Source organism: Cupressus sempervirens, chromosome 9 (genome assembly GCF_028749045.1).
Source record: "Cupressus sempervirens isolate cs-2001-9-10 chromosome 9, ASM2874904v1, whole genome shotgun sequence".
Classification (NCBI taxonomy): Eukaryota; Viridiplantae; Streptophyta; class Pinopsida; order Cupressales; family Cupressaceae; genus Cupressus; species Cupressus sempervirens.
Window position 1 is genome coordinate 521,247,531 of NC_143126.1, and position 25,338 is coordinate 521,272,868.

The 25,338-nt window shown below is 37.9% G+C and overlaps 1 protein-coding gene across 2 annotated transcripts in view; it reads left to right on the plus strand.

Annotated features, from left to right (window-relative positions):
• Positions 1 to 224: 224 nt before the first annotated feature.
• The window catches only part of LOC149539640 (sodium/hydrogen exchanger 1-like), a 111,292-nt gene continuing 86,178 nt past the window's right edge, over positions 225 to 25,338 (plus strand). The window contains exons 1-4 of one of the 2 annotated variants that reach the window (XM_089800875.1): positions 225 to 436; positions 659 to 901; positions 991 to 1,109; positions 24,446 to 24,543. In XM_089800875.1, coding sequence (XP_089657001.1) covers positions 695 to 901; positions 991 to 1,109; positions 24,446 to 24,543 — 424 coding nt within the window. In that variant the 5' untranslated portion in view covers positions 225 to 436; positions 659 to 694. Of the gene's footprint in view, positions 902 to 990; positions 1,110 to 24,445; positions 24,544 to 25,338 lie in introns of both variants that reach the window. The other variant, XM_089800876.1, reaches the window with a different exon arrangement.

Genomic DNA, 25,338 nt, shown 5'->3' on the forward strand with positions numbered 1-25,338 from the left:
ATCCCGAAGCAGATTTCCATTCAATCGAAATTGCTTGGATGTCAAATCAGACAAAGAGGTCTTGGCATGGGGCGAAGATAAAAAGGTCTATCACGGGACTCGCATCGAAAACCTTAAAAAATAAATAAATAAAAAATTTAAAGTATTGTGAGTATTTTCAATTTCTAGAAACCTTAATTGACCTAATTGCCGAATAAGAGAAACTGTAAAAATTACCCAAGCATATTCCAGGAGTTCAATATAGGAATGCAAAATCTTCTGTGACAAACCCATGTAACCCAAGTCGGGCCTCCGTTTGGCGTTAGGCGCCAACCTATGGGTGCCCGTACGTTTAGTTTTTATTGCAGAACGTCTTTCTACAATTGGTTCTTTTAATTTGCCTTCTCCTGCACTAAATTTCCCGAATCCAACAAATCAGCTATTTGTCTTTATTTAGGTGGGTGTGCCGGAGTGAGTTACATGCATTTCTGAATAGGTTCTCAATTCATGTGCCTTTGTTTTGCAAAACATTTTGCCAAACTTCTGGACGTGGGTTTGATTGCAAAACAATTTTCCCATGCTAGTTGGCGTTGTTTCATTTGAGGAATTTTCCTAGGTATTATTGTGGGTTTCATTCGAATAGGATTTTGCTAAGCTGATTGATGTGGGTTTGATCCAGAGTTGAACTCGAAATTGATTATTGTGGTGGAGAGGAATGGGGGTTCCAGTTGACCCCTCTGTGGTTGATCACATGGGGCCGCTGCGTTCGCTTTTGGTGAGGATGGGGTTGGGCAGTACATCAGATCATTCTTCAGTGGTCGCAATTACTTTAATGGTTACTCTTCTTTGTGCTTGCATTGTAATTGGTCATCTTCTTGAGGAGAATCGATGGATGAACGAGTCTATCACGGCTGTTATTCTTGTAAGTATTGATCTGTATTCTAAGTTGATTTGTTATTTCTCACTAGGAAAGCGGAAATAACCATGTTCTATTCTTTTAATGTTTTTCAGGGCGTCTGTACTGGAATAATTGTATTGCTTTTCAGTCGAGGAAAAAGTTCTCATATATTGGTGTTCAGTGAAGAGTTGTTCTTTATTTACCTTCTTCCACCTATAATTTTCAATGCCGGGTATGACATGAAATACTGTTACTTGGTTTTTAATTATTTTAGTTTCAAAAGAGCAATTATGATTTCACATTTGATTGAGCTTTTCATATTTTCATTTTAGATCTCTAGTTCCATGAAAATACCTAGGCTTCAACATCTGGTTCGTGATATCCGGATGCATATTCCATTCTTATGTAATTAGTTAGTGCAAATTCCTTCTAGTAGGAACGAACTAATAAGAATTAGCTGCAGTGATCTACATGATGAGTAGATGCGAGGCCTCTGGTTGTCAACTTCAGGATATCTATAGAATATAGTTTCAACCCGCTTCTTCTTTGTTTTTCCAGCAGAAACATGCCAGCTTTTTAAGGATTGATTGCATTACGCACGTTTGACAAGGTAGCTTGTCCTAAATTGATTGTCATACGCACTTTTGGCAGGATACGTTGTGTTTTATTAGTTCTCTCTAGAGATGTATAGCGACAAGTCGACAGAATTCAGTAAGCTAACGGCGCAAACTGTATTAGGATCTATAATTCTGGAAAGTGGTTTGAGGACGTGTACACTCTTTTCAAACTTCCAAGGCATCACGCACCAATTAATTTACTAGATATAAACTCCACATATACTTGTGTCTATCGTTTGCTTATCTCTATCGTTGAATATAATGTAATTAATTTTTTTTCCAGAGCCTTATAAACATATATATAGAAAACAATTCTTTTCAACCTGTAAATAATTTTATTTTTGTTCTCTAGGGGGCTTTCCACCATAATAGAAGAATAAAAAAAGTACAAGGATTACACACAAAATGAAAGTTAACAAATTATTACTGATCCCAAGCAAACAGAAGGTGCAGCAAAGCCCACCAAAATTAGGCTGAATACCACCAGGACAGGGACCTGAAGTTAGGGAAAATGTCATCCTTAACTTACACAATTTTGTGGCAAATCATATTTAATGACACCCCAGTCTTTGGGCAAGAGCTGAGTTTGGAGGAGAAAGGGCATTGATTGGCGACTTCATTGGCTAACTTGTTAACAAACAAGTTGGATTCACGAAAATAATGGCTGATATGAACATGATCAAAAGAATTACATCAATTTCTTGCCTTATCAATTATACTCAATCTTCAACTAATCTGATGTTTGACCAGGCCATTAACACCAGCAAGAGAATTTTTTTTGAACCTGCAACTTCTTCCGACCAGAAGCTACAGACACTCGTAAACCTTCTAACAGCAATAGAGCTTCCACTTTGTTGTTCATTCTTGAGTGGTAAAAAAACTAGACACCTTTGACAAAATATCCGCGTGGAAACGAAAAATCATTCCTGCTCCTGGTTTTGTGGGTTGCCATGGGCATCTCCACCAAATCTCATATTTATGGAATCAGCCTTGTGGGAGATCCAAAGGGAATCAAATCTATGTTTCCTTCATGAGCAAGCATCATCCAACAAGGGTGGGAGTGACGGAAAGCTACTTCTTCCTGTTTTTTTTCCAAGCCATGAAAAATTACTGTTGTCACAAATGTTTTCACCCTTGTTTGTCATTTGACCCCCGAATAACCTTGTGAAAAGTGTGACACCTTGACAAGTGAGGTTGAATTCCTGAGAAGGCCAACTTCCTTTTCAATTAGGGTGCAGTTTTTGGCCAACCCAACACTTGAAAAGCCTACTTCTAATCTAATCTAACAGCTTTTTGAGGAAAAAGGAAGGAGGAAAGCAAAAATCTAAAAGGGTTGACGACTAGATTATAATTAGAATATTGATATTCCATGTGTGGAACTACATAAGAGATTAATAAAACATCCCAATCTTCCACAGTTTTTGGATTTATCAGACTCCCATGATCATACAATGATTTGAACTCAATGAGATGTTGCAAGGAACCCAAGTTCACAAACAAGTTCTTTTCAGTATAGCAACACTGTCATACAACATGGAAAGAGAGAAAATACGTCCAGACAAGAATGGATGAAAATTTGCTCAAGATACTTGGACTTTAAAAGAGAAAAATGGCAAGGCGATGATTACAGTTATAAAAAACATGAATCTCTATATTAGAAATAGGAAGAAGACCCTCAAAATATGCTACAAAATTGCCTCTATAGGTTAAGCATAAGTCACATTACAACACTGAAGTATAGACCCTAGCCAGACTAGGGCTAGGTTGTAGAGGAAACTAATCTGTTGATCAGATCAAGAATCTGATCTCTGTCATGTATGTTGATCTTTGGAAGTGACCAGAGAGCAGTCACAATGAATGCATCCCTGTGATCCATTAAAGAAGAAACTCTTGCAACCAGACAACATGTAGCATGACATGGGGTGGTGGTTCTTCTGTTAGAGGAAGGCTGCCTGGAAGTCATCAATAGGCATGGAAGCTCTATATCAGAAATAGGAAGAAGACCCTCAAAATATGCTACAAAATTGCCTCTATACTTCAAGCATAAGTTAGATTACAATGCTGTAAGTATAGACCCTAGCCAGACTAGGGCTAGGTTGTAGAGGAAACTAATCTGTTGATCAGATCAAGATTCTGATTTTTGTCATGTACGTTGATCTTTGGAAGTGACCAGAGAGCAGTCACAATGAATGCATCCCTGTGATTGATGAAAGAAGAAACTCTTGCAACTAGACAACATGTAGCATGACAGGGGGTGGTGGTTCTTTTGTTAGAGGAAGGCAGCCTGGAAGTCATCAATAGGCATGGAAAATGTCTTGGATTGCCTATACAGAGCTTGTGGGAGTAAAGGCAATGCCCTGAACTGATTGAAGGAGAGTCGAATTCAATTAGGGTTGTTAACTAGTGAGCATTCAATTTTGACCTACTGGTCGATAATCACTCTTTGAATGGCTTTCAAATTGTCCTTTCACATGAGCCATTGGTGAAGATCCTTGTGTGAAAACAAATGGCCAACATCCTTGGAGAAGTACCTATAAAAAGCACCGAGTTCATCAAGGAATTGAGAGAAAAAAAAATCGTCTCTCTAGTCAATGACCAGCTTGTCATAATTGCTAAGTCCATCGTTTGTGCTTTTCTTGGGTGTTGAAGAGACCGCAAAAGGGTCATCCTGACATTTAAATCCTTTGTAAATTGTGGGGAAAAGAATCTTATTGGAGATCATGGAGACCAAAAGCTCTCCTTGATGCTTGATGGGTACCCACCAACATACTTGTATTGTGATTGATCAGTGTCGAAGAGACCCAAAAGATGTCTCTTCAACATTCAAAGTCCTTTTTCCAACATGTGTGATATCCTCTTATGAAGATTGAAGGGACTAAAACATGTATTCGACGCTCGATCAACTGTGTTCCATTAGAGATTGGGAAGACGCTCTTCAACCTTGTGTGACCACTTGATTGTTTGCTTGACGATGACCACCAACCCCTATCAAGGATAGCAAAATAGGGTCTCTACGATGCCCAATATGCTTGCAAATAAAGGTGGAAATCGCTAAGAAAACTACTCAAGCATGTGGGTGGGGTTTAAAGCCTTGGGCTTTTTGACAGAGGTGAAGCTATCCATTTGGGGTATCTCAAATCAGTCATTCAAGATGAGCTAAGGGAGGCATAAAATTGTAGCGGTTTCGGTGATTTCTACAGGATGCTTGCTTATTAAGCATGGTGACTAGTGGTCTTAAGCATTCATTGCGTAAGGAGCTTGGAAGGGATCATCAACAAATAGGTTTCTTTGAATGCAACCTTCTTTATATCTTCTTTGAGGTTCCTCCTTTCTTTTCTAACTTCTACACCCTGGCAAAAGATCAAAATTGTTCCATCTCTAGAAGGGAGATAACTAGTACACATACCCTTCTTGGAAAGCAAAGAACAACTAATCTACTATATTTAGAGATCTACAAGCAAGAAATTAATCAAAGTCATTAATTTTTTTTTGAGGTCGCCACCCTTTCTAATTGGCTTATGGCTTTCTTCATGCATGCAAACAACTAGTAGGGTAGTAAGAATGTCAGACATACCACTTACTATTGGAATGTCCTCCAAATGCCAAGAACAAAGAAGCTCTCCAACACTTGCTTTGAGCAAGATAAACTTGCTCCAGTCGATGTTCATCTTCATGCTCTAGAGCAAGCACGACCAAGGGTGCCTTGCAAACTTCTTGCAAATCTAGATGCTTTATAGCACATCCTCTTGATGGTGTTGGGTCTAAGGGATCAGCTTTGACCTAGCTATTGTGCACCGTAAGCCATCCTGATGGTTGTTAGTAGGGGCTGGCTCTTATGGTATGGGTGGTGGGACATGGATCTTTATGGGTTGTTGCTGCAGCTCACAATATTTCGAGTTTGTAGATGATGTTTCAATATCAATGGATGAGCAAACAACATCAAACTCATTCATAAAGTTGTCATCTTCATCAACCTCCTCTATGCTTCCATGATACCTCATACCAAGGTAGTCTGTGTGCTCGGTCAGAAGTTTGGCGCATCACATTAGTTCCCGTTAAAATCTCTTTGTACCCTTTTCCGCTCCTCTCAACAAAGAGCAGACTTCTCAAATCTTGGAGGTCATCTAGCGAGGTGCAATAAGTGTCCCCTACTTATTGGATTTCCCATAGAGGCTGCTGCCTCCCAAGGGCAACATCGGGAGTTAACAAGAACTATCAACACTCAATACAATAGGTCTGCTCCTAAGGAGTGAAATTTTATCATGCATAGAGAGATTAACATGTGAGTTTTTTTGCACATGGGACAAAAGAGTTTCAATAGTGGGCTTAGGGCCTTTGGAGCTTGGAATGGATTTGGGAGGCTCACTCTTTTTGAAGCTAGGGAATTTGCATTTAGGGTTTTGTTTTTGGGATGATGGATTTGGCAATGTGATATGTGAGTGGGTCTCTTGTACTTGTGTAGTCTTTTGTAATGGTGAAGGTCTTTTAAAACACAAGATGACACATTTAGGAAGAGGGGCTGATTGGGCTTCTAACATTTGCATTTGGGCCAACAAAAGTTTCATTTACTGCAGTTTCGCAGCCATTTGCCTTGCAAGCTCTTCCTCATTCCTTGTTTTGCCTCCATGTATAGGAGATACACCTCATATGTCATCTCTTCTTACTGAATATCAAACCCTTGCTGCCACTTAATTTCATTCAAGTGTCTAGTCTAGTTCAACAAAAAGGATTTTTAACTTACTGTATCCTATATAATTTAAGGTTGGGGTGGGTTGGAAACTTCAGCGACAACCATACCTAGGCTTGTAAACTTTTACCCTAGGTCGTATATCATTTCTATGAACTTATAAATCTCATCTGCAAGTGGGAAGAATTGGTTGTCTACTTGATGGTGCAAAGGAATATTAACCAAGAGCAGATTGTGGTTCAAGATGATGTGGATAGTAGGAGGGTGCAGGGGCACCGTTATCATGATATGGCAGGGAATAATATGCTATCAGTTAGGGCAGGGAATAATATGATATCATGATGTGACAGGGAATAAAATGCATTTCTACATAATGTATCTATGATTAAGCATTCAAATATATTACAATCTCACAGGAAGCTTGATAAACATGGAAGATCAGATTTGCTTTTTGTACAGACCAGCACTTAGATTGCTTGAACCAGTAGGTTTCCATGATGTTTGAATGGCCTGCCTCCAAAGGCTGTTTTTATTGAGAATAACACTCAAATTCTCAGTGAATGAAATTAACATTGTCTGACTAGTGACTTTGTTTGATTGGCTTGAAGGATAGTTCCATTGGGTATGCCAAAAGTTGTAACAAAAGTTTGCAGACTTGCTTGGCATTTAACCCCTAAGCAACCTTGTGAAACATGGAAATAACCTCCAAGTGTGGGATCTTGACAAGTGAGGTTGTGTCTTTGGAGAAGGCCGACTTCCTTATAATCAGAGTGCAGTGTTGAAGCAACCCAACACTTGAAAAATCTATTTCTAACATTATCTAATAACATTTTGAGAAAAATAGGAGGAGGAAAGCGTAAATACAAAAGTGGCGTTGTTGAAAATTATAGTACTGATCTTCCTCGCTTAGATCTGCACAAGACCTTGATAAAACTACCCTAACTACCAAAAGCAAAAGTGTCTCCTCCCTAGGTCTTCTCAAGAAACATCATCAATCCTCCCAGCTAACTTCCCCTTCTCTTAGTCACGGGTGGGTGCTCCCCATAAAAAGGTAGAGGGGCACAAGACTTCGAAGCAAACTTGCCTCGAGAAGATGACTCTAGTTCCCTAGCTTTCCTATAGAGTAAATGGGTCCAATAACTTAACCCACCCATGGAATGGCTCGATCAATCCGTCCATAAATAACATCACTCGGCTCCACTCAGGTAGGTCATAAACCATCACTGAGAGCATCTGGAACTCATTGATGTAAGCCTCTAAGCCTCCAAACTGCCTCAACTAAGCCAACTCTTTGAAATACACTTCAGGATCCATCCTATCAAATCTCTCAATCGATCAATCTACAAACTCTTGATAGGAAGTAAGCTGGTCATGTCGCAAGGAGACCAAGCAATGGTACCACTAGTCATGGGCTACTCCGTCCAAGTGTAACACTTCAAATCTGATAGCGTCCTCCTCAGTGATCAAACGCAATGCCAAATATGTGTCAAGCTTATGGACCCAAGCTCAAGCTGTCACTCTACCACTGCCATCGAAGTGCTCCAAAGTCATCTTGCTGGCCACCTCATGTAAATTAGTCAGGTGCAGGCCTCCCTTTAGAATGCTCCTGCTTCTGCGTCAGGGATCTATCAAAATTCAGGTGCTGCTTGATTTCCTGTGGCGTAGCATTCCACTCAACAAAATGTGCTTCCACATCAGCTGCAAAAGGTACGACCTCAGTCTCCCGACCGCATCTATCTCAAGTCTCAGAAATGTGGGCCTCTGTGGTGTATCATATGTGCCTGTTTGTCTGGTCTTGTCGACCCTGTCAGCTATCTAGTCTTGATCCTCTATTCTAATCATGTCACCATCTCTGAACCTGTCATCCACTCAGGACTTGTGTGAAGTGACAAAAGCATCACGAGTACCTCGCTCCCTACTCCGAGCTCTAGGGAGTGGAATCTGCTGCAGTGTGTCAGAAAGGTGCTGCAGCACCTCGACAACATGGTGCTGACCATGCACAAGATCTTGTAATGTCTCCTGAGCTTCTCTATCCACCTCAGAACCAATCCCAGCATCTCTAAAACCTGTATCAGCTGAACCATCTGGACTACCAGCACCGCTGTCGCCCATAGTACCAATATGAATATCAGGTTCTCCATGCCTAGGAGGTGAAGTGCAAACTATGTGGGTATAATGTCTACCCAAAATAAACCTCTGAGCCATCGTGCTGAATAATAAAACATTCAATAAAATTTTGACAATCTTTGAATGATGCACTGATCACAATATTTCTGAGTCCATTTCCTACAGGCTGGCAGGAAACCGCTCTGATACCACTGTGATGAATTTAGCTGACACACACTATTGAGGTTGCTAGCAATATGAATTTCCAAATGTTTTTGAAATGACTCTTGGACTTTGAAATATCAACTCAAGACTAGCATTATTAAATCAATATCCAGCCCCTGATGATGCCATTACCAAAGAAGATTGCCCATGTAATTGAAGATTTACTAATAATTATTTGGACGGTGAAATTTCCAACTAGCTATGAGCTTAAACTGAATGAAATATTCATTACCTAAGCTTTGAAGTTTATTGACTACCTACTGTTATAACAACTGAACACGAGGATTGCAATAATGCAAATAAACCTGGACAACACCATGCTCAATCTACAACAGGGACATGATCTTGCTTCAATGCAATCTGCTCTCCACATCTCCAATTCGTCAATAATAGACACACACTCGACTGGCCAGGCTCACACCAAAATGTGATGGATGGCTGCGATCAAAATGCTAAATGCAGCATTTAATGACTGGACCTGCTTATGTTGCTTGGCAGCTTGTAGACAAACGCCGGCACAGGGAACAAAATGGTGCTGTCAGCTGTAATAGGCAGGGCTGAATCAGTACAACCTCAGGGCTCAATAATGCCGCCCAAAATTCATCATATGGGCGTCCAATCTTGAGTAGCTAAGCACCAAATTCTGCAGATGCATACATTCAGAAATGCAAGAGTAACGTCCTGCCCAGGAAAGGGTCAAACAGCCCGATGGGATATAATTCCTGCCAAATACTTCAGAAGATCCAACGCCTGGGACTGGGTGGTTAGGCGCTTGAGTTCAGATCTTTAACCACGAACAATGCATAAACAACCTACTCCAGTCCACAAGGATCTTGGCGTCCAAATACTTGATCCTCAGCTTCAATACAAATGCTAAATAACTGAGCTATACAACCAAATGTGCAGATAGGACTAATCCTCAAATTCTTAGAACAATTGCCTTCCAAGAAACAATAATGATAATAATTGAAGACTCTAAATTGATTCACAAAACTCCAATTCCAATTCTACTATACCTCAGCAGTAGATTGGAAAACAACTCAATCTTCAGAAACCTCAAATCAAACCCTTATACCTCAGCAAGGGAATTGAGATCACGAAACTCAGAAACCCTCACAAAAGACAATAAAAACAAATAGACAATTCCATGCCTTTCTCTCACAAATGAGCTCATATTTTTAACATTTGGCATTTAGCTGTTTCTTCACATTTTTCACTTTAGAAACTTCATCTTCACAATTTCGTTTTATAACATTAAATAACATAAAGTGCATTTATAATAATGAAGCTTCATTAATTAATTAATAAGTATGAACCCATCCATTAAATAACTCCATCCAATGCAAATGATGATCAACTGTCTATCCCACCAACTGCACTACCAAATATGGCAATTGTCCAAAATAGACTTACTAAAAATAGCAAGTCCACAACTAAGATCCTCAAATATCCCTATTAGCTCACGAGGGCTGCAATGATGAACTGACCTAGCCAACTGCAAAAACCTGCTAAAAATGGAGATGTTACAATTATGATGGAGAGATTGTTGGCAGCTTAGTTGTCATCGATGGAAACTAAGTCTGGATGGTCAAGTATTATGATTGGTGAAGTAAGGGCACAATCTGTGGTAAGCTTGGTCATATTGCAAATGTGTGTAGGAGAAAACTGGTGAAGAAACTTTTTTCATTTGAGGGTCGTGGCTATAATTTCCCTAAGTATGGTCATACTGCTTGTGAATGTAGATCTAGACCTAGCAGTAGATCCAATGGTGTTAGTTTTAATGGATACTATTGTACGTGTAATAAATATGGGCACAAAGTTGAAGAATGTAGATCTAAAATGAAAGCTCTTAGGTCACCAGTCCAACCAGTTAATTCTTATAGAAGTGAGCGACAATTCAATTTTACATGCTCAATATGTGGTAACTATGGTCATCTAACAACAAATTGCAGGATGAGAACCCCAAGAGGAAATGTTGGACCATGGCGGTCAACTTGTATGGCTTGTTTCTAATGTCGTAATGTCGGTTGCCTTGCTAGAGATTACGAATCTAGGAACCTATCTCCTAACCGATTGTGAATTTTGACAAAGTAAGAAGTGAGATGAAGAAGACTTGAGTGAAGAAAGAAGAGCAACTAGGACAAGTCAAGTCACCTAAAGGAAATTCTCCATCCTCTTGTACTAAGTATTCATCTTCAAACTAAGCATAGTATTTGCTTAGGGGGAACACTCATAGACAAATCATTTACGGATCCTCTTCATTGAAAAGTGGCAAGATCTATCTATATAGATTATGGTGTAAATTCGTACGATTCTGCTTTCTCTAAAGACTTGGAGGATTGTGAGTAGTTCTATGATGACCGCACAAAATATTTCATGATGTGCATCTATTTGATATCAAATATAACCATTAATGAGTATCAACCTATGAACATTCGTTAACCAATGACAATGCACTATTTCTACCGTTTGGTAAAGGTACTATTACTGTTGGAGTGTGCAACGTCTATTTCTCAATGATAAATAGAGGAACGCCATTTCATTTTGCACCTTTGCTTTCATTTGAGCATTCGAGAGTTGTCTTGAGCACTATAGAGCAACTTTTGTGTTTGAATTGAGATCATTGAGGTGAATTGCTATCAAGTTTTCATGAACCATAATTGGTGTATTGCGAGTTATTAGTTTGGTTTGTTGTTATATTTGTGTGCTGTTGCAGTTGATTCAAATGGCAAAGAACATCGATTCTCCTTTTCTAGTTAACAACTTTGAGATCTTTTGACCCGTTTTTAAACTCTGCTCAACTAAAGTGACAAAAGCTGATATGTCAGGTGTCCTATCCACCATCCCACTGAGAGTGTTGTTGATTGAAGATGTTTGGTCCTATATCCATGCGAAATTGAAAAATTGGTAGTAATCAAGGAAGAATATGATGATACGCGCCTAGGGGAATGTCGAAAGATGAACATAAGCATCTACAATTGAAGGGATTAACATATGGGGTGGACATTCCCACTGAGTTCCATTTAGATTGGATTTATTACGTGTTAAGAATAGTCATGATTAGTTTATGTGGCTGGACAAACTACGCAGAATTTCCGGAGCACTAATTCATAGAGTTACAGGTTTTTGAGCATAAGGTGAAGAATGTACAATGAGAATGGTGGCAACAAACTTGGTTACCAAGCTAATCGAATCCAAGTATGATGGCAGCGCTATGTCGATAGATGATATTGAAGACAAGGAAGTTTGCTTCGCATCAATGGTGATAGGTTATAGGGTATGTCAGTCATGTCATACAAATAATGTGCCCAATGGTGCTATACATGCTGCACATCAGGTTGTAAAAGAAGATGTCTATGATCTATGTGAAATGCTAAGGAGCCAACTTTTGGGGAACATGGAGATAATAAAGAGAGATAAGAAACAGTCACTCGAGTATAGTGCCCTGTTGGTATGTGTATTTTTCTATATCCAAAACTTCTTCCTTGCTAGAGGTAAAGTTACATGGACAAAGGACAAATTGGTAGTGACTCAGATAGGTAAATTCATAAAGGAATTATGAGAAAACGTTAACAATGTTATGTGGGGTTATTTCAAAGATTTTCAAGCCGAGATGCATAAATGAGAAAGAAGTCTGACTAACATAGTGGAAAAGTACAAAAATATTTGTTTTCTAGTAGACACAGATTCATGCATTATGCAGGCAGTTAAACCTAGAACACATTGGCTTCCACCAATGGGATATGAAGTAGAGAGTGATTGTGTAAGCCAACTTGCAAATGAATTACTGTCAAATCCTTTGGACAAAAAGACAGAGATCTAGTACATATGAAGAGGCATTTGCTAGCATTCTTAAGGAACTAAAGAAATCAGTTACTAAAAGGAAAATGAGGAGAATGTTAGCAAATCTAGATCATAAGCTTAGTGGTGGTGAAGCAGGCTCCGGTACTATTACAGTAGAAATTTGACCCAATCAACAAACATGCTTTCAACATACAAAAGGCTGAAAAGTAAAAAAAGAAAACCAGTAGCAAAGGAAACCAAAGCAAAGAGTAAATCTGCAAAGAAGAAAGAAACACACACATGGAAGAGGAAATACACATAGGGGAAGCATGATCAAAAGGAATTTGTAGAGGATGAAGCAGAAAGGACAAAGTCAGATAGGGAAGCTTCAAAACTGATAGAGAGAGGAACGACAAAGAAGGCCCCTACTATTGATGATAGTGTAAAAGGTATTTTGGAATGAGGTGGACTAGCTTCAGTTGGTAGAAGATACAACTTGGGTCGTGATGAAGATAAGAAGAAAATTGATGATGACATTGTGCATCATCTTTACAAATTTAGCTGAACACCTTTGGAGATACATTCTTTCATTTTCTTTCATTCTCATTGAATCATATATTAGTTGATAGATGCCAGATGGGTCACAACCCTGCACTTCAATAGAGAAATCATGGAGAAAGCACTGATTCAAGTGTAGCCCGAGCTAAGCATTGAAGATGCCAAAATAAAGGTAGAAACAATTTGGAATAAAGAATAGAGAAACTAGGATTTTGATTGGTGATACAGAGAATCTACACAATGATATTGTTGAGACATGAGAGAAGATCTTTAAGATAAAGAAGGATGCAACACGAGCAAAGGAACAGCAAACTACATAACTACATCTAAATGATCTAATGCACCTATTGAGGTAGATCACACTTATAATTGATCAAATAATTGGGGATGTTCTTGATGTCCCTAAACAAGTGGAATATATTGAGGAACAAAAGATCGAGTTCCGACAAATCGGTGGAGTTGAGGTTGAGATAGTAGACATCATAGGTCATAAATATTCTCCTTCACCATCTCCTATGGAACATACAGAAGAATTGGTGTCTAAGAAGGAAGGAGTCATAGAGTCTGAAGGAAAAACAGTTGGAAACAGATAGAAGAAGAACATAATATAAAAAGGAAGTTGAGCCTCAGAGAGTTAAGTGAGAAGAAGAGACAAACCTAGAGAAAGAGGAGGAAATAGAAGAAGAAGGTCCAGTGGCCGCACAACAATGGACATTACCAAATTGAAACCTAAGGCACCGATGAAATAGTCAGAACAATTAAAGAAGGTTGAACGAGACAAGAGGAGACATAAGAAGAAGGCAAGAGTCTTGACACAAGCTAGAAATGTTCTAGCCGAGTTAGTACCCATGTAGCAAATAATAAAGATGATTCAATAATTCATCAGATGGATACCTTGATCAAGGCCCAAACTTGCAGATTGCAACAATGAATATTGTAGAAGAAAACTTGGAAAAGAAGATGATAGGTAAATTGATGGAAGAGGTTACTGTAGATCCAAACAAATTGACAGATCTATTGAAGGAAAGCAAGTCAATGCCTAATGATGTAGGTTAGTTGTTTACTTATTAAAGTATCAAATTATTCTTATTCTGTCAAAGACTTCACAAGCAAAGAGGTGAAGCTCAAAAGGAGTTGGAGAGCTTGAGTGGTCAACTTGATCCTATTTTAAGTTCAGCTACTACCTATAGTGAAGAGGTGAAGAAAATTTTGCACCGGATGAAGCAGTTACAACATGAACAGGATAGGAAAATGCTTAATTTACTTGAGCTACAATCCTATATATCAGCTACACTAGAGATCATGCGGCTTGTTGTGATTGTTTACACACCTTCGCCCACTAATCATGGGACCCCCCACTGTTTGCTAAATGCAAAGTTCAACAACGATCCACCATGGACTACCCAACATGCAGATTGTTTTGAATGAAGTTGAAATGGTCCACAATGGAGCCAAATAAGTAAGTGAAGCTTAGTTGTGTTAATAAAGATCTCTCAACCAAATACTATTGAGCTTGGTTCTACGCTCCGAATGGAAAATGCATGTTCTCACTAGTCACGACAACCTCAAAACACCGCTCTCCACCATTCACGGAGCACACTTTTGACATGGTGGAGGATTCTTTTCGGTAGGGAGAAAATTTGTGACCTCCAAACCATGCTCACCAGAAGTCAAGGAGTGCACTTTTAAATATGTCACGAATTTGGTCCACCTAGGACAAAATCTGTGACCTCTTGTAATATGTGCCTTCTTGCTTTTGTGGAGCAGGCTTCTCATGCTATGGCAGATTGATTCTCAAAATGCATGTTCTCACTATCCACGACAACCTCAAAACACTGCTCTCCACTATGCACGGAGTACACTTTTGACATGGTGGAGGATTCTTTTCGGCAGGAAGAAAATCTGTGACCTCCAAACCATGGTCACCGGAAGTCAAGGAGTGCACTTTTTCATATGTCACGAATTTTGTCCACCTGGGACGAAATCTGTGACCTCTTCTAATATGCGCCTTCCTACTTTTGTGGAGTAGGCTTCTCATGATATGGTAGATTGATTCTCCCGTGGATGAAATCTATGGACCTTCCTAAACCGCGCTTTCCTAATTTCGTGGAGTGCACATTTCACCCACCTATGGAGTTTGTCTGACACAAAGAAATTCCTTAGCTTGTGTAGAACCCACATTCTCCTCATTGATAGGCAGGAAATGGATTAAGGCACAAAATTTTAGAATCATGGATAAAATCTACGAGGGAAGGAAAAATGCACTGGAGTGCATATTTGAGGATAGAAATTTTCTATCTCTTCCAAATTGGTAGGCACCAAAGGATGAGATTTTGGAACAATAAAAATAATTTGGAACAATTTAAAAAATCCCAAACAGTGAGGACACTTGAAAATCCAAAACATTGTGAAAATTCTGAAGGTTGAGAATTTTTAAATCCAAACGAGAGAAGTTTCGAAAAAGTTGAAAAATTTGGAAATTTGGAAAGATCAAAAAAATTTAAAATTCCAAAGAATGGGAATTTGGAAAAATCCCAAGAATTGAAAATTTGAAAAATTCGGGAAAATTTCAAAATTAGTTAAAACTTGGAAAATTTGGAAGTTTGGAAATTTTGTAAGTTTGGAAAATGAGAAGAATTAATTTTTTTTGGTAATTTGAAAAGAGTCGAAGTTTGAAAAAAAAATGTAGTGGAGAATCAATCAAAATCTGAAAAGCAAAAAGTTGAGAAGATTCCTCAAGGACCAAAAAGTTAGATTTAAAAAACGATTTTTCCAAAAGGACTTTTGTGTGAATGATTTTTGGGTTTACATGGAAATTTAAATATATAATATTTTTTTATTAATATTTAATTTGATTACTCTTTGCAAATAATTCAAAAAAATTTAATTGGAGAAATTGAATTTTTGTTTTTGATTTTTTGAATTAAAATAAGAATATTGATTAAATATTGATCTTTATATTAATATTTAATTAATTAATTTCTCCCAAAAAATTGAAATTGGATGAATGAGGACTTAGCTTCATGCGTCAAAAGGACAAATTTCAAAAAACAAGGAGAAAATCGACAAGTGGCACAGAAATGGGAATCTTGTTGGCTAAGTAAAGTAGCTGCCTAATATTAGCGTACAACTTTATGATTGCTTTTTAGAAGGATGGCTTATATAATCAAACCATTTGATTCTCTCTCACACCTACAAATTTAAAGAGCGAATTAAGAGCAAGGGTTAAATTTAGAGAGTTTGAGGTAGATTTTTGAAGAAATTTTTGTGATCGTTGAGGAGAGAAAAGGAATTTTCTTCGAATTCGTGAAAGAAGAATTCCAAACTTGATCATAAAGGAACTTGTTCAATGAGTTAGAAATATATGCAAGTTTCTTGAGAAAAGCGTGAAAAGTGAATTCCAAGGAGAAGTGTCTAGAAATATTGACAAAGTTACAAAATCTTCATCTTTTGGAAGAATTATTCCTCCTTTTTTGTGTTTTCTTCATATGCTTATGTATGAACATTTTCTATTTTGTAGGAAGGAAAAATGACAAAACCTCGAGGAACAGGTGAAACACAAGGACAATTAATAAAGAATCAAAGGACAGGATTTTATCCCGAATCCAAAATCATGTCGAAGTGGGAAGAGATTGGAAATGCAAGCCTTGGTGGCCTCGATTTGGAAGAATTCAATTGAAGAATGTTTGGATACAAAGACCATCATCCTATGCGCCTAGCTACTAGAATCGTGAGGAGTGAAATTGTTGCTATAGCTAGTTTCCCTCCTACCTTTTGGCATCCAGAGTTAATCGTGGAATGTGCCAAACACTATAGTGCAAGAGATAGAACAATCAGGGATTTAGAACAAAATATTCTCGTAGACTTTTCTTTGGCATCCATAATTGAAGCATTTGGGATTCCTTCACACTTGAGATTGGTGACGGAAACATAGGAGCAAGCACTCGTAATCTACACTGCTGGAATTCAATTCTGTGAAGAAATAATCAACAAGAGATGTTTGAAAAAGAATAGATTACATCATTCAAAGATTCCTAAGGAACTAGCATGGCTTGACTTGTAGAGGGAATATAGCGACATGATCACGATGCTTAGTTGCATTTTTGGCATGCCTCATTCGTATAGATTTGAATCTTGGATGTGGTACTTTGTTGAGTAGGTGACAGAAGAAGGTGACAGGATAGATTGGGCTGGACTCATAAGTGATAACTTAAATGACCAATTGGTGAATCTAGAGCACACAAGAAAATTCTACATGAGATCTTATGTCATCTATATGCTAGCACACAGGATGAATTATGATGGGTTGAGATGCAAAGGACTGATTGGGAGCTGATTCCAAGACTTGAAATTTCATGAATGCTACCCATAGTTGCATTTATATTCCATGGATGATTATGTAAGGGTTAATGATGGCTTTTCCATGTGCATAGTGAGAACCCTACAAAAGAAGTTGCATATGAGATTATCAGTTGGCGCAATGAAGTTGGTGGAGGACTATGGCGCTTGGTTTATCCAATTTTCCACCTTTTCATACATCCAAGTTCAAGGATTCTCCATGGAGCCGCACAAACTTCCGGGGTATCCAATAGGTAAGATGGTCTTGTTGGAACTTACTCGGCAACTCACAGTCTATGACAAGATTCAAAAGCGGAAGAGGAAGTTGGGATCGCAATTCCCAATTTCCATTGGAGAAGAAAAAATTGTGACATGCCTATATCTGAAGGCTGCAAAGAGATATCATCAGATGAGCTCCACTTCTTCTGTCTTCCACTTTATCTAAAACAGTCCGATTTTGATCCCTACAATAAGATCACATTAGTAGCGAGATCAAAGTACCAACATAAAGTTCACCTTGAAGATTTTTGGGCAAATGTTGCAAATGAGCATGAGATTAGAAAGAGGATGCATTCAAGGTTGCCATTGAGCATTATTAGAGCATGCAACATATTCCAGGTGCTTGATCAGATAGAGGAGGATCCAAATGTGACGCGGAAAGGATTCAATTCAGATATGACAGCTCAGCCATATGATTGGAAAAAGAAAGATGTTACAAATCTGGAAACTCTTTCAAAGCCAATCTTGGATTTTACAAAGTGGGTGGTTTGAGTGAAAGCTTAAAAAACTAGTTGCACTAGCAAATGGAATCATGCATAGATTGATTAGTCACCGACTGCTTAGGGATGAAAGACCATGGCAAATATTTGAAGGGATTGTTGAAGAAAGACAAACTCCATCGAAAGGCGTAGAAACCAGGAAAGTGAAAGAGGTAGCTCGAGAAAAGCATCCCAGGGGTGAGAAAGACGTCCAAGAGCCTCAACAGAAAAAGCAAAAATCTATGAATGCTCCATCTTCTCCAAGTTGCCCTCCAAATGTTTAGGAGACGAAGAGTAGTTGTAGTTTTGGAATTCAAGCAAGAGTTGGCACCAAGCATTTGTACAGAATTCCAACCATCTTGCTATGAGCACTTTGTGGAAACTCTCTCAACATTGCTTCCACTCATTTTGATGTTTTGTTTGCTGATTCTGCATAATGCTTCTATGACAGGATCACTAGAAACAACAATTTGATAGTGGTACCAGAACATCTTAAAGCACACAAGCTCTCTCAAGTAAATCCACAGGCAACTATCATTTCTCTCAGGTTTCTCAGCAAAATCCATCTCTCAGTCTTTATATGATCCAATGAAGATAAATATTCAATGCAATTACTGCCATAAGTTTGGTTATACGAAGTTGGATTGTAGTAAATGCTTAACTGCTTTAGAATCTGGTTCACAACCTCAAGTGCATGTTGTGGAGCATATTGAGCAAGGTGAGTTTGACTTCTATAGCTTCGTGGCTAAAAAACCTGTACATCATTTAAAATCCTTTGCTTGGTGTATTGATTTAGGTGTCTCTCACTACTTCACTCATTGTTGGGATTGGTTCACAGATTTCAGCCATTCTTAAATTAAGTTATTGATTGAGAAGAGTACATCGTTGTTGGAAAACACAATATAAAAATTGCTTCTAGAGGAAGGAAACTGATTTTCCTTGATGTCTACTATGTTCCAGGAATGGAGCTAAACCTTCTTAGTCAATCAAAATCTGCGACGTTCACCTTTGCTAGAGGCGACCTTCAACTCACATCAATAGAATATTACTGATTGAGAGACTCAATCTACTTTTGCTGTGGGTCTTGAGGATAATAGTCTATTCAGTCCCTTTGACTTCGAAGATTCTCTGGAGCTTGATATGGCGGCCCATCACTCCTATGTTAGTACACTCTGGCATCAATGGTATGGGCATTTAAATGTGCCCTATCTTTCTCAACTTGTTCATTAAGAGCTCATTGTTGAACTGCCTGAGATTCAGATCCAAAACCTTGGAGTTTGGAGAGCATGCCAGTCTAGGAAACAAAATTGCACTCCTTTTTCAGATGGCGACTCTCAGAAAGCTTCTAAGGTATTACAATTGGTCCATGCTGATATCTGTGGACCTATGACTACCCCTTTTGTCAGTTTGTCTATGTATTTCTTACTTTTTGTTGATGGTTTCAGTCATATTTCATGCTTTTTGTTGATGGTTTTAGTCATTGAATGTGGGTGTATTTACTCCATAAAAAAATTAGAGGTGTTTGCTCTGTTTCAAAATTTCAAAGATTTTGTAGAAAAAGAGTCTGTTCAACATAATGTTTCTCTTAGAATTTGGCAATGGGGGAGAATTTTGTTCATTTGCCTTCTCCCATTTCTGTGAACTGCATGGCATAAAGTGCCAATTAGCAATATCCTAAACCCCTCAACAAATGGTGTCGCTGAGTGTAGAAACTGCATGATTACCAAAATGGCCGGATCTATGGTTGAACATAAGAGTGTTCCAAAGAAATTTTGGGCTGAAGCAGTCCACACTAAGCAGTATATTTTGATGTAATAAATTGAACCCTTATTGTTGTGAGACAAGTTGTCTAATACATCATGCATATTACAATAAGCTTCATTAAATCAGAGGTAATGATATTTTAGTGGTATTAGAGTTAGTGATCTTTGCTGCTTTTTTAGTTGCATGTGTGTCTGATGTTATTGATGTCATTTTGGTGAATACTCTTTGCCGGTTTTTAAGTTGCATGCGTTCGATGTCATTGATGACAATTTGGTGAATATCTAGATGATTTCATGTCAATTTGGGAGCATTTCATGAAGAGGGTTATCATTACGTGTTATTTTCGAGCAGTCTTTATTTGTGGATTTGCATTGCATATTAGCTTGATGGATACTCAGATGGTTGCATGTCACTTTTGAACAATTTGTGAAAGTGTGTCATTGCATGTTAGTCTAAGTTGACTCCATGCACCACACATATATTATACTAGAAGTAGGTCAGGATAGTGGGAAGGAGCTGAAATTGACCTAGTTGAAACAGAGATGGGTGAAATAAGAGGTGAAAGCTTGCCTAGGGACTTAAACAATCAGCTTAATGATTTCTTGATCACTATTGCCCAACACCAACAATAAATGTTTCCAACAATTTTAGGATCAGATGATTACAACTATGGGTCAGTTAAGAAAGGACTATGCTGGGTAAAAAAATCAAGTAGTGAGCACAACTGGAGTGATGTAACGCGTGGGATTTGGGACAGAACAACTTCTAATGTTGCGAGGATAATGAATACAAAGTACTATGCCCCATATTTTTGCCAAGGAAACTCGTAAGAGAAACATTTTTAAAGGTGGAAAAAGAAGAAACTGATATTACAGTTGATGTCATGGTGACCAATGATTAATACAAAAATCTTCCAGCTGAGGTAAGACAGCTAATGATTCTGAATCAGCTTATGAACCATCAAAAAGACAAGGCACGGTACCGTTTGGAAAGACAAAACAATAAAAACGTGGAATATAATGATGCATTAAATAAAGTTACTTTACTAACCTTTGATGAAAGTGGTAAGATAACAAACAGGTCATGGGTATATAGGTACATTTTTGGCTCTTAATTCCATGAAAGAAGATATAATTTTCTACCATGCACCTAGAGGGAGTAGCATATGACTGGTGGCACCATGGATTAGTATCTCAAATCACTCCGTGATTCACTCCTATGAAGAATATATTAATAAATTGTCACTCACTTTGACAAGAAAGATGCAGAAGTTTATTACAAGGAGTTGGCTCAACTGAAATAGGTTGGACACTTGGAGTTGTACATTAATGTGCTCCAAAAGATCTTAGTCATGGTAATATGTCACATAAAAGAGTCACATATCACATAGAAGTCACAATGTTATTTGTAGAAGGATTGAGAAACAGACTGAAAGGATTGGTTAAGGCTTATAGGCATATTACCTTGGATGATGCCATTGGATTAGCGCTTGATGTAGAGACTACACCTTCTCAGCTACACAAAAAGAACTTCAGAAATAAGAAATCAGACAATAAATTAGTTGAGAAGGTTCCTAATCAACCCAAGGTCATGTCTTCTAACGTAGAAAAAGGATCAAGAAACGAGATAAAAAGGAATCTTTCTTTTTCTTGCAAAGAAACTTGGCAACCATGACAGTGGTATATCTTTTTGAGATGATTTTTGACATGGACTGTAATAAGGACATTAAGCATGATGTCGAGGCACATGGTACTGTTGCGCCCCTTCTAGAGGCTCTAGAGATCATCTTTTCGTACTAAAAGTGATTGTCAAAGGACTGGGAGTTGTGCATGTGGTGGCAGCAGTGCACATAACTTTCTTGACGAGGACTTTGTAGTCAAGGAAGGATTGCAATTGGAGGACATTCCCGGATTCAGTGTCATGTTGGTGGATGAATATAAAATCAGTTGCACAAGAAAAATACCAAGGTTGGCCATACAGTTGGATGATTATACATTTTAAATTGAGTACTATGTGGTTGGTATTGGTGGGACTGAAATATCATTGGAGTACCATGGTAGCATTAGGATGAGAGATACAGAAATAGCAGTACATGCAAATATAACCAATATCAGAAAGGAATAAGCACACTGAAGAGAAAACAAGAGAAAGATTTAACATTGTTCACCCAATCCCTGGCCTACGTCCACCAGACAGAGAGTCCAATATTCTTATTATCCAGTGATTTCAACCTTTTTACAATCTGCAATCCCTTGCAACTCAATACCACTGCAACAAGCTACTAAATAATCTTCATCATAAAATCCCTAATCCTAAGCCATTTTATACAAGACTTATGCCACTTAGAAAATTAGGGCTTGAATATGTCGTCTAATAGAAAAAATAACTCCAAACGCCTTTTATAATCATAAAGTCATTTTTGGCCTCGCGAGGCGCTGCCCCTCGACTCTGCCCTATATTGTGACAGGGAGCACACCTAGGGCAAAGCCCCAGGACCATGCAAGGGGCGCTGCCCCTTGATCCCATCAGTGGGAAAAATTAACCCCCTCGAGTTTGATTAGGCTCCACATAAAAACAGGCAGAAGTCCCTTGGAAGATGCATGTAAGATTTCAACAATATGGAGCTTGAGTTTACTCATGGAGGAAAACAAATTGTGTTGAAGGCTACCAAAAATGATAACCCAAATGTGGCAGCCAAGTGTATGCAAGCTCACCTTGATAATGAAAATACCATTGGGTGACATTGGGGATACATTAGACTGTCCCAACTATGACATCAGTTTCATTATCATATCTACTTATGCTCATGATATGGCAGCCTTGGAATATAGTGTTAGTAGCGATATAAGACCTTCTTGTGATGATCATTGCTCATCATGGAGAAGGGTCTCCAAAATGTTGGCTTGCAGCTAAATAATAATGCATGGGATGATTGTTCATTTTTATCGACAACAAATGTTTGGTCAAATTTGGGTGACCTATATCATCCATCCTTGCTTGGGAAGTGGTATAGTGTTGAAGCTTAACCGTTTCTTGACTAGGATAGTATTGGCTTCATCATATGGAGTTATGCACCTCTTTTGCTACACGCTACTTTGTTTATAACAACAATGTTGGGTGGATGGTTCATGGGGACTTTCTAAGATATTACTTTTTCATCCTATTCGACAGGTTTAATATTTTGGTGTGGGATCTGGGAATTGATTTGCTGGATGCATTGCCACACTTGCCCCCTACTATATTGATTCATGATTTGTGTTGTTTGGGTATTTATATCAGAGCAGAGCTGCAAATTGCTTGGTGTTTGGTTGAGGACAAGAAATTTCCGAGTAGGGAGGAGTGTACTGTCTCTTATTGTCTAACATGTTAATAAATAAATAAATAATAATGCTAGCCTATTAATTTTCCCCCCCATGCTAAAGCATTAAGTTATTAAAGGAGTTAAGCTGATAAAATATGTAGGCAAAAAGCTAAGGTTGTAGTTAATAGAATTTAATTATTCATGTGTAATTATTGAAGGGGGCTACTTGTGTTATGATCTTATCTTCCTCAGCCAATTGACATGATGGTGACCATTTTAATGAGAAGCAAATAGTATTATTGCGTAAGGCGTCAAAAATCAGTGAATTAAGGATATGATAGCAGCCTTTTGGGCTAAGGGTCCTTTTTCAAGAGGCATTTATGGGATTTGGAATTCATTATGAGTCATTTTGTGTTTTGGTTCTCTATGCAAGGAAATTGAATAGCTTTTTCAGGACACACCCTGAGAGCTGAGAACTCCATGCTTGGACGTAATCGCAGGCATGATTGCTGGTTTTTAATTCATTTGCAATGTACAGAGGTGACCACACCAGGTATCGGGATCAGAATTCAATCCTAATCCGAGCAGAATCAGTTTGATCATCTTCAGAATATCAGAATGATTATTTAGCAATTCAATGGCAACCAAAGTGATCACAGCACATGAAGACGCCATAGATAATAAAATCGTAGGTCCTGTAACTAATTGAGATAATCTTTCTTATCAAGCAATCAGGTTACTGACTGAAAGTTTCAATCTTGGAGTAATCATTTGCATGCTTTAAATGTGTAACATGAATTCCCAATTTCAATATAGGGTATATTACTATTGATCGTCAGTGTATCTATTTAACATGTCTTTCTTAGCTTTTTGATGTAATAAATTGAACCCTTATTGCTGTGAGATAAGTCATCTAAGCAAATAATATATATTACAATAAGTTTCAGAAAATCCGAGGAAAGAGTATTTCATGTAACAATGATGTCTCTGTGCAGGCTTCTTGGTCATTCAACTTTGTATTTGGACACAAGCTGACCGAGTCTTAAAGACACCATGACTTTGGATTTGTGTGGCACATTTTTTTGGCAAATCTTAACCATTTATTAATAACCAGCCTTATTATATTACTATTATATAACAGATGCTTAGAATTGTAGTACATGAATAAATCTGTACATGCTATAGGAGACATAGATAGCTAGGAAGAATCACACTGGTCTTTCATTGTTAATGTTAGGGGATGTTGGTTCAAAATATCTTGACTGGTATATGGTACAAAGCTTTGATAATGAAATGCAAGAAAATCAATATTTGCAAGAAAAAGTAATGTACGTGTTAACTCAATGCTCTAAGTTGAATGTAATGCTTTAAGTTGAATGTAATGGAGAACTTCCTATGACAGTTTGTTTATCTTCAAATTTGCTTGTGCAGATTTCAGGTTAAGAAGAAACAGTTCTTCCGCAATTTCATAACCATTGTGCTATTTGGAGCAGTTGGCACATTTATCTCGTTTGCAATTATTTCTTCTGGTAAGTGTCATTATTTTTACAGTTGATTTTGATTAGAGACAGACATATTATGTCTGAAGTAATTTCTATTTGGAACTAGTATGAAAAAGTGATAGATCTGTGACGTGCTGAATTTCCCCTAGTGAATTCAACATTGTTCTAAGTTACATAATGTTATTATTTTTTATTATCACCACAGGTTTTCATAATAAGATTTCTTTCTGAGGTGATTACAGGGGCATTTAATGCTCATCTCTGTGACAATAATTTAAGCCAAACAAATCCTATAACCCTATTTAAATATGTAATAACTTTTTTGAACTAAAAAAACATACATACACTTTTTGGGAAGACAATTGTTGATGCTCATATAATTTTATTGGGCATGTGTCGTTTTAATAATTTCCTAATAATAAAATATGGTAGATCTCTATGAGAGAAATTTCAGGAAGCTATCCTATATAAATGTAATGTCTTGAATAATTAGGCACGGTGAATAAAAGAACAATATAATTAGTATTTTGCCAATAGTCTTCAAGGACGTTGTTGCTCTCCTTGCCAATGATATTCTTCACTATTGACTTTCCTTACAACCTTGTAAAGTGGTGATTATGGGGATTGCCGTAACTGTAAAGTTCAGTCTAGGGATTGTTCCGACTTTCAATTCATGGAGAAAACTATTGGTAGTTCTCATATTGTTGTGTTGGGTATGAGTTATCTTAATAACAACATCCCCAAATAAGGTAGAACTACATGGGAGAAATTTTAGGAAGACTCTGTCCTCTATAAATATTCTGTCCAGAATGATTTGGCATG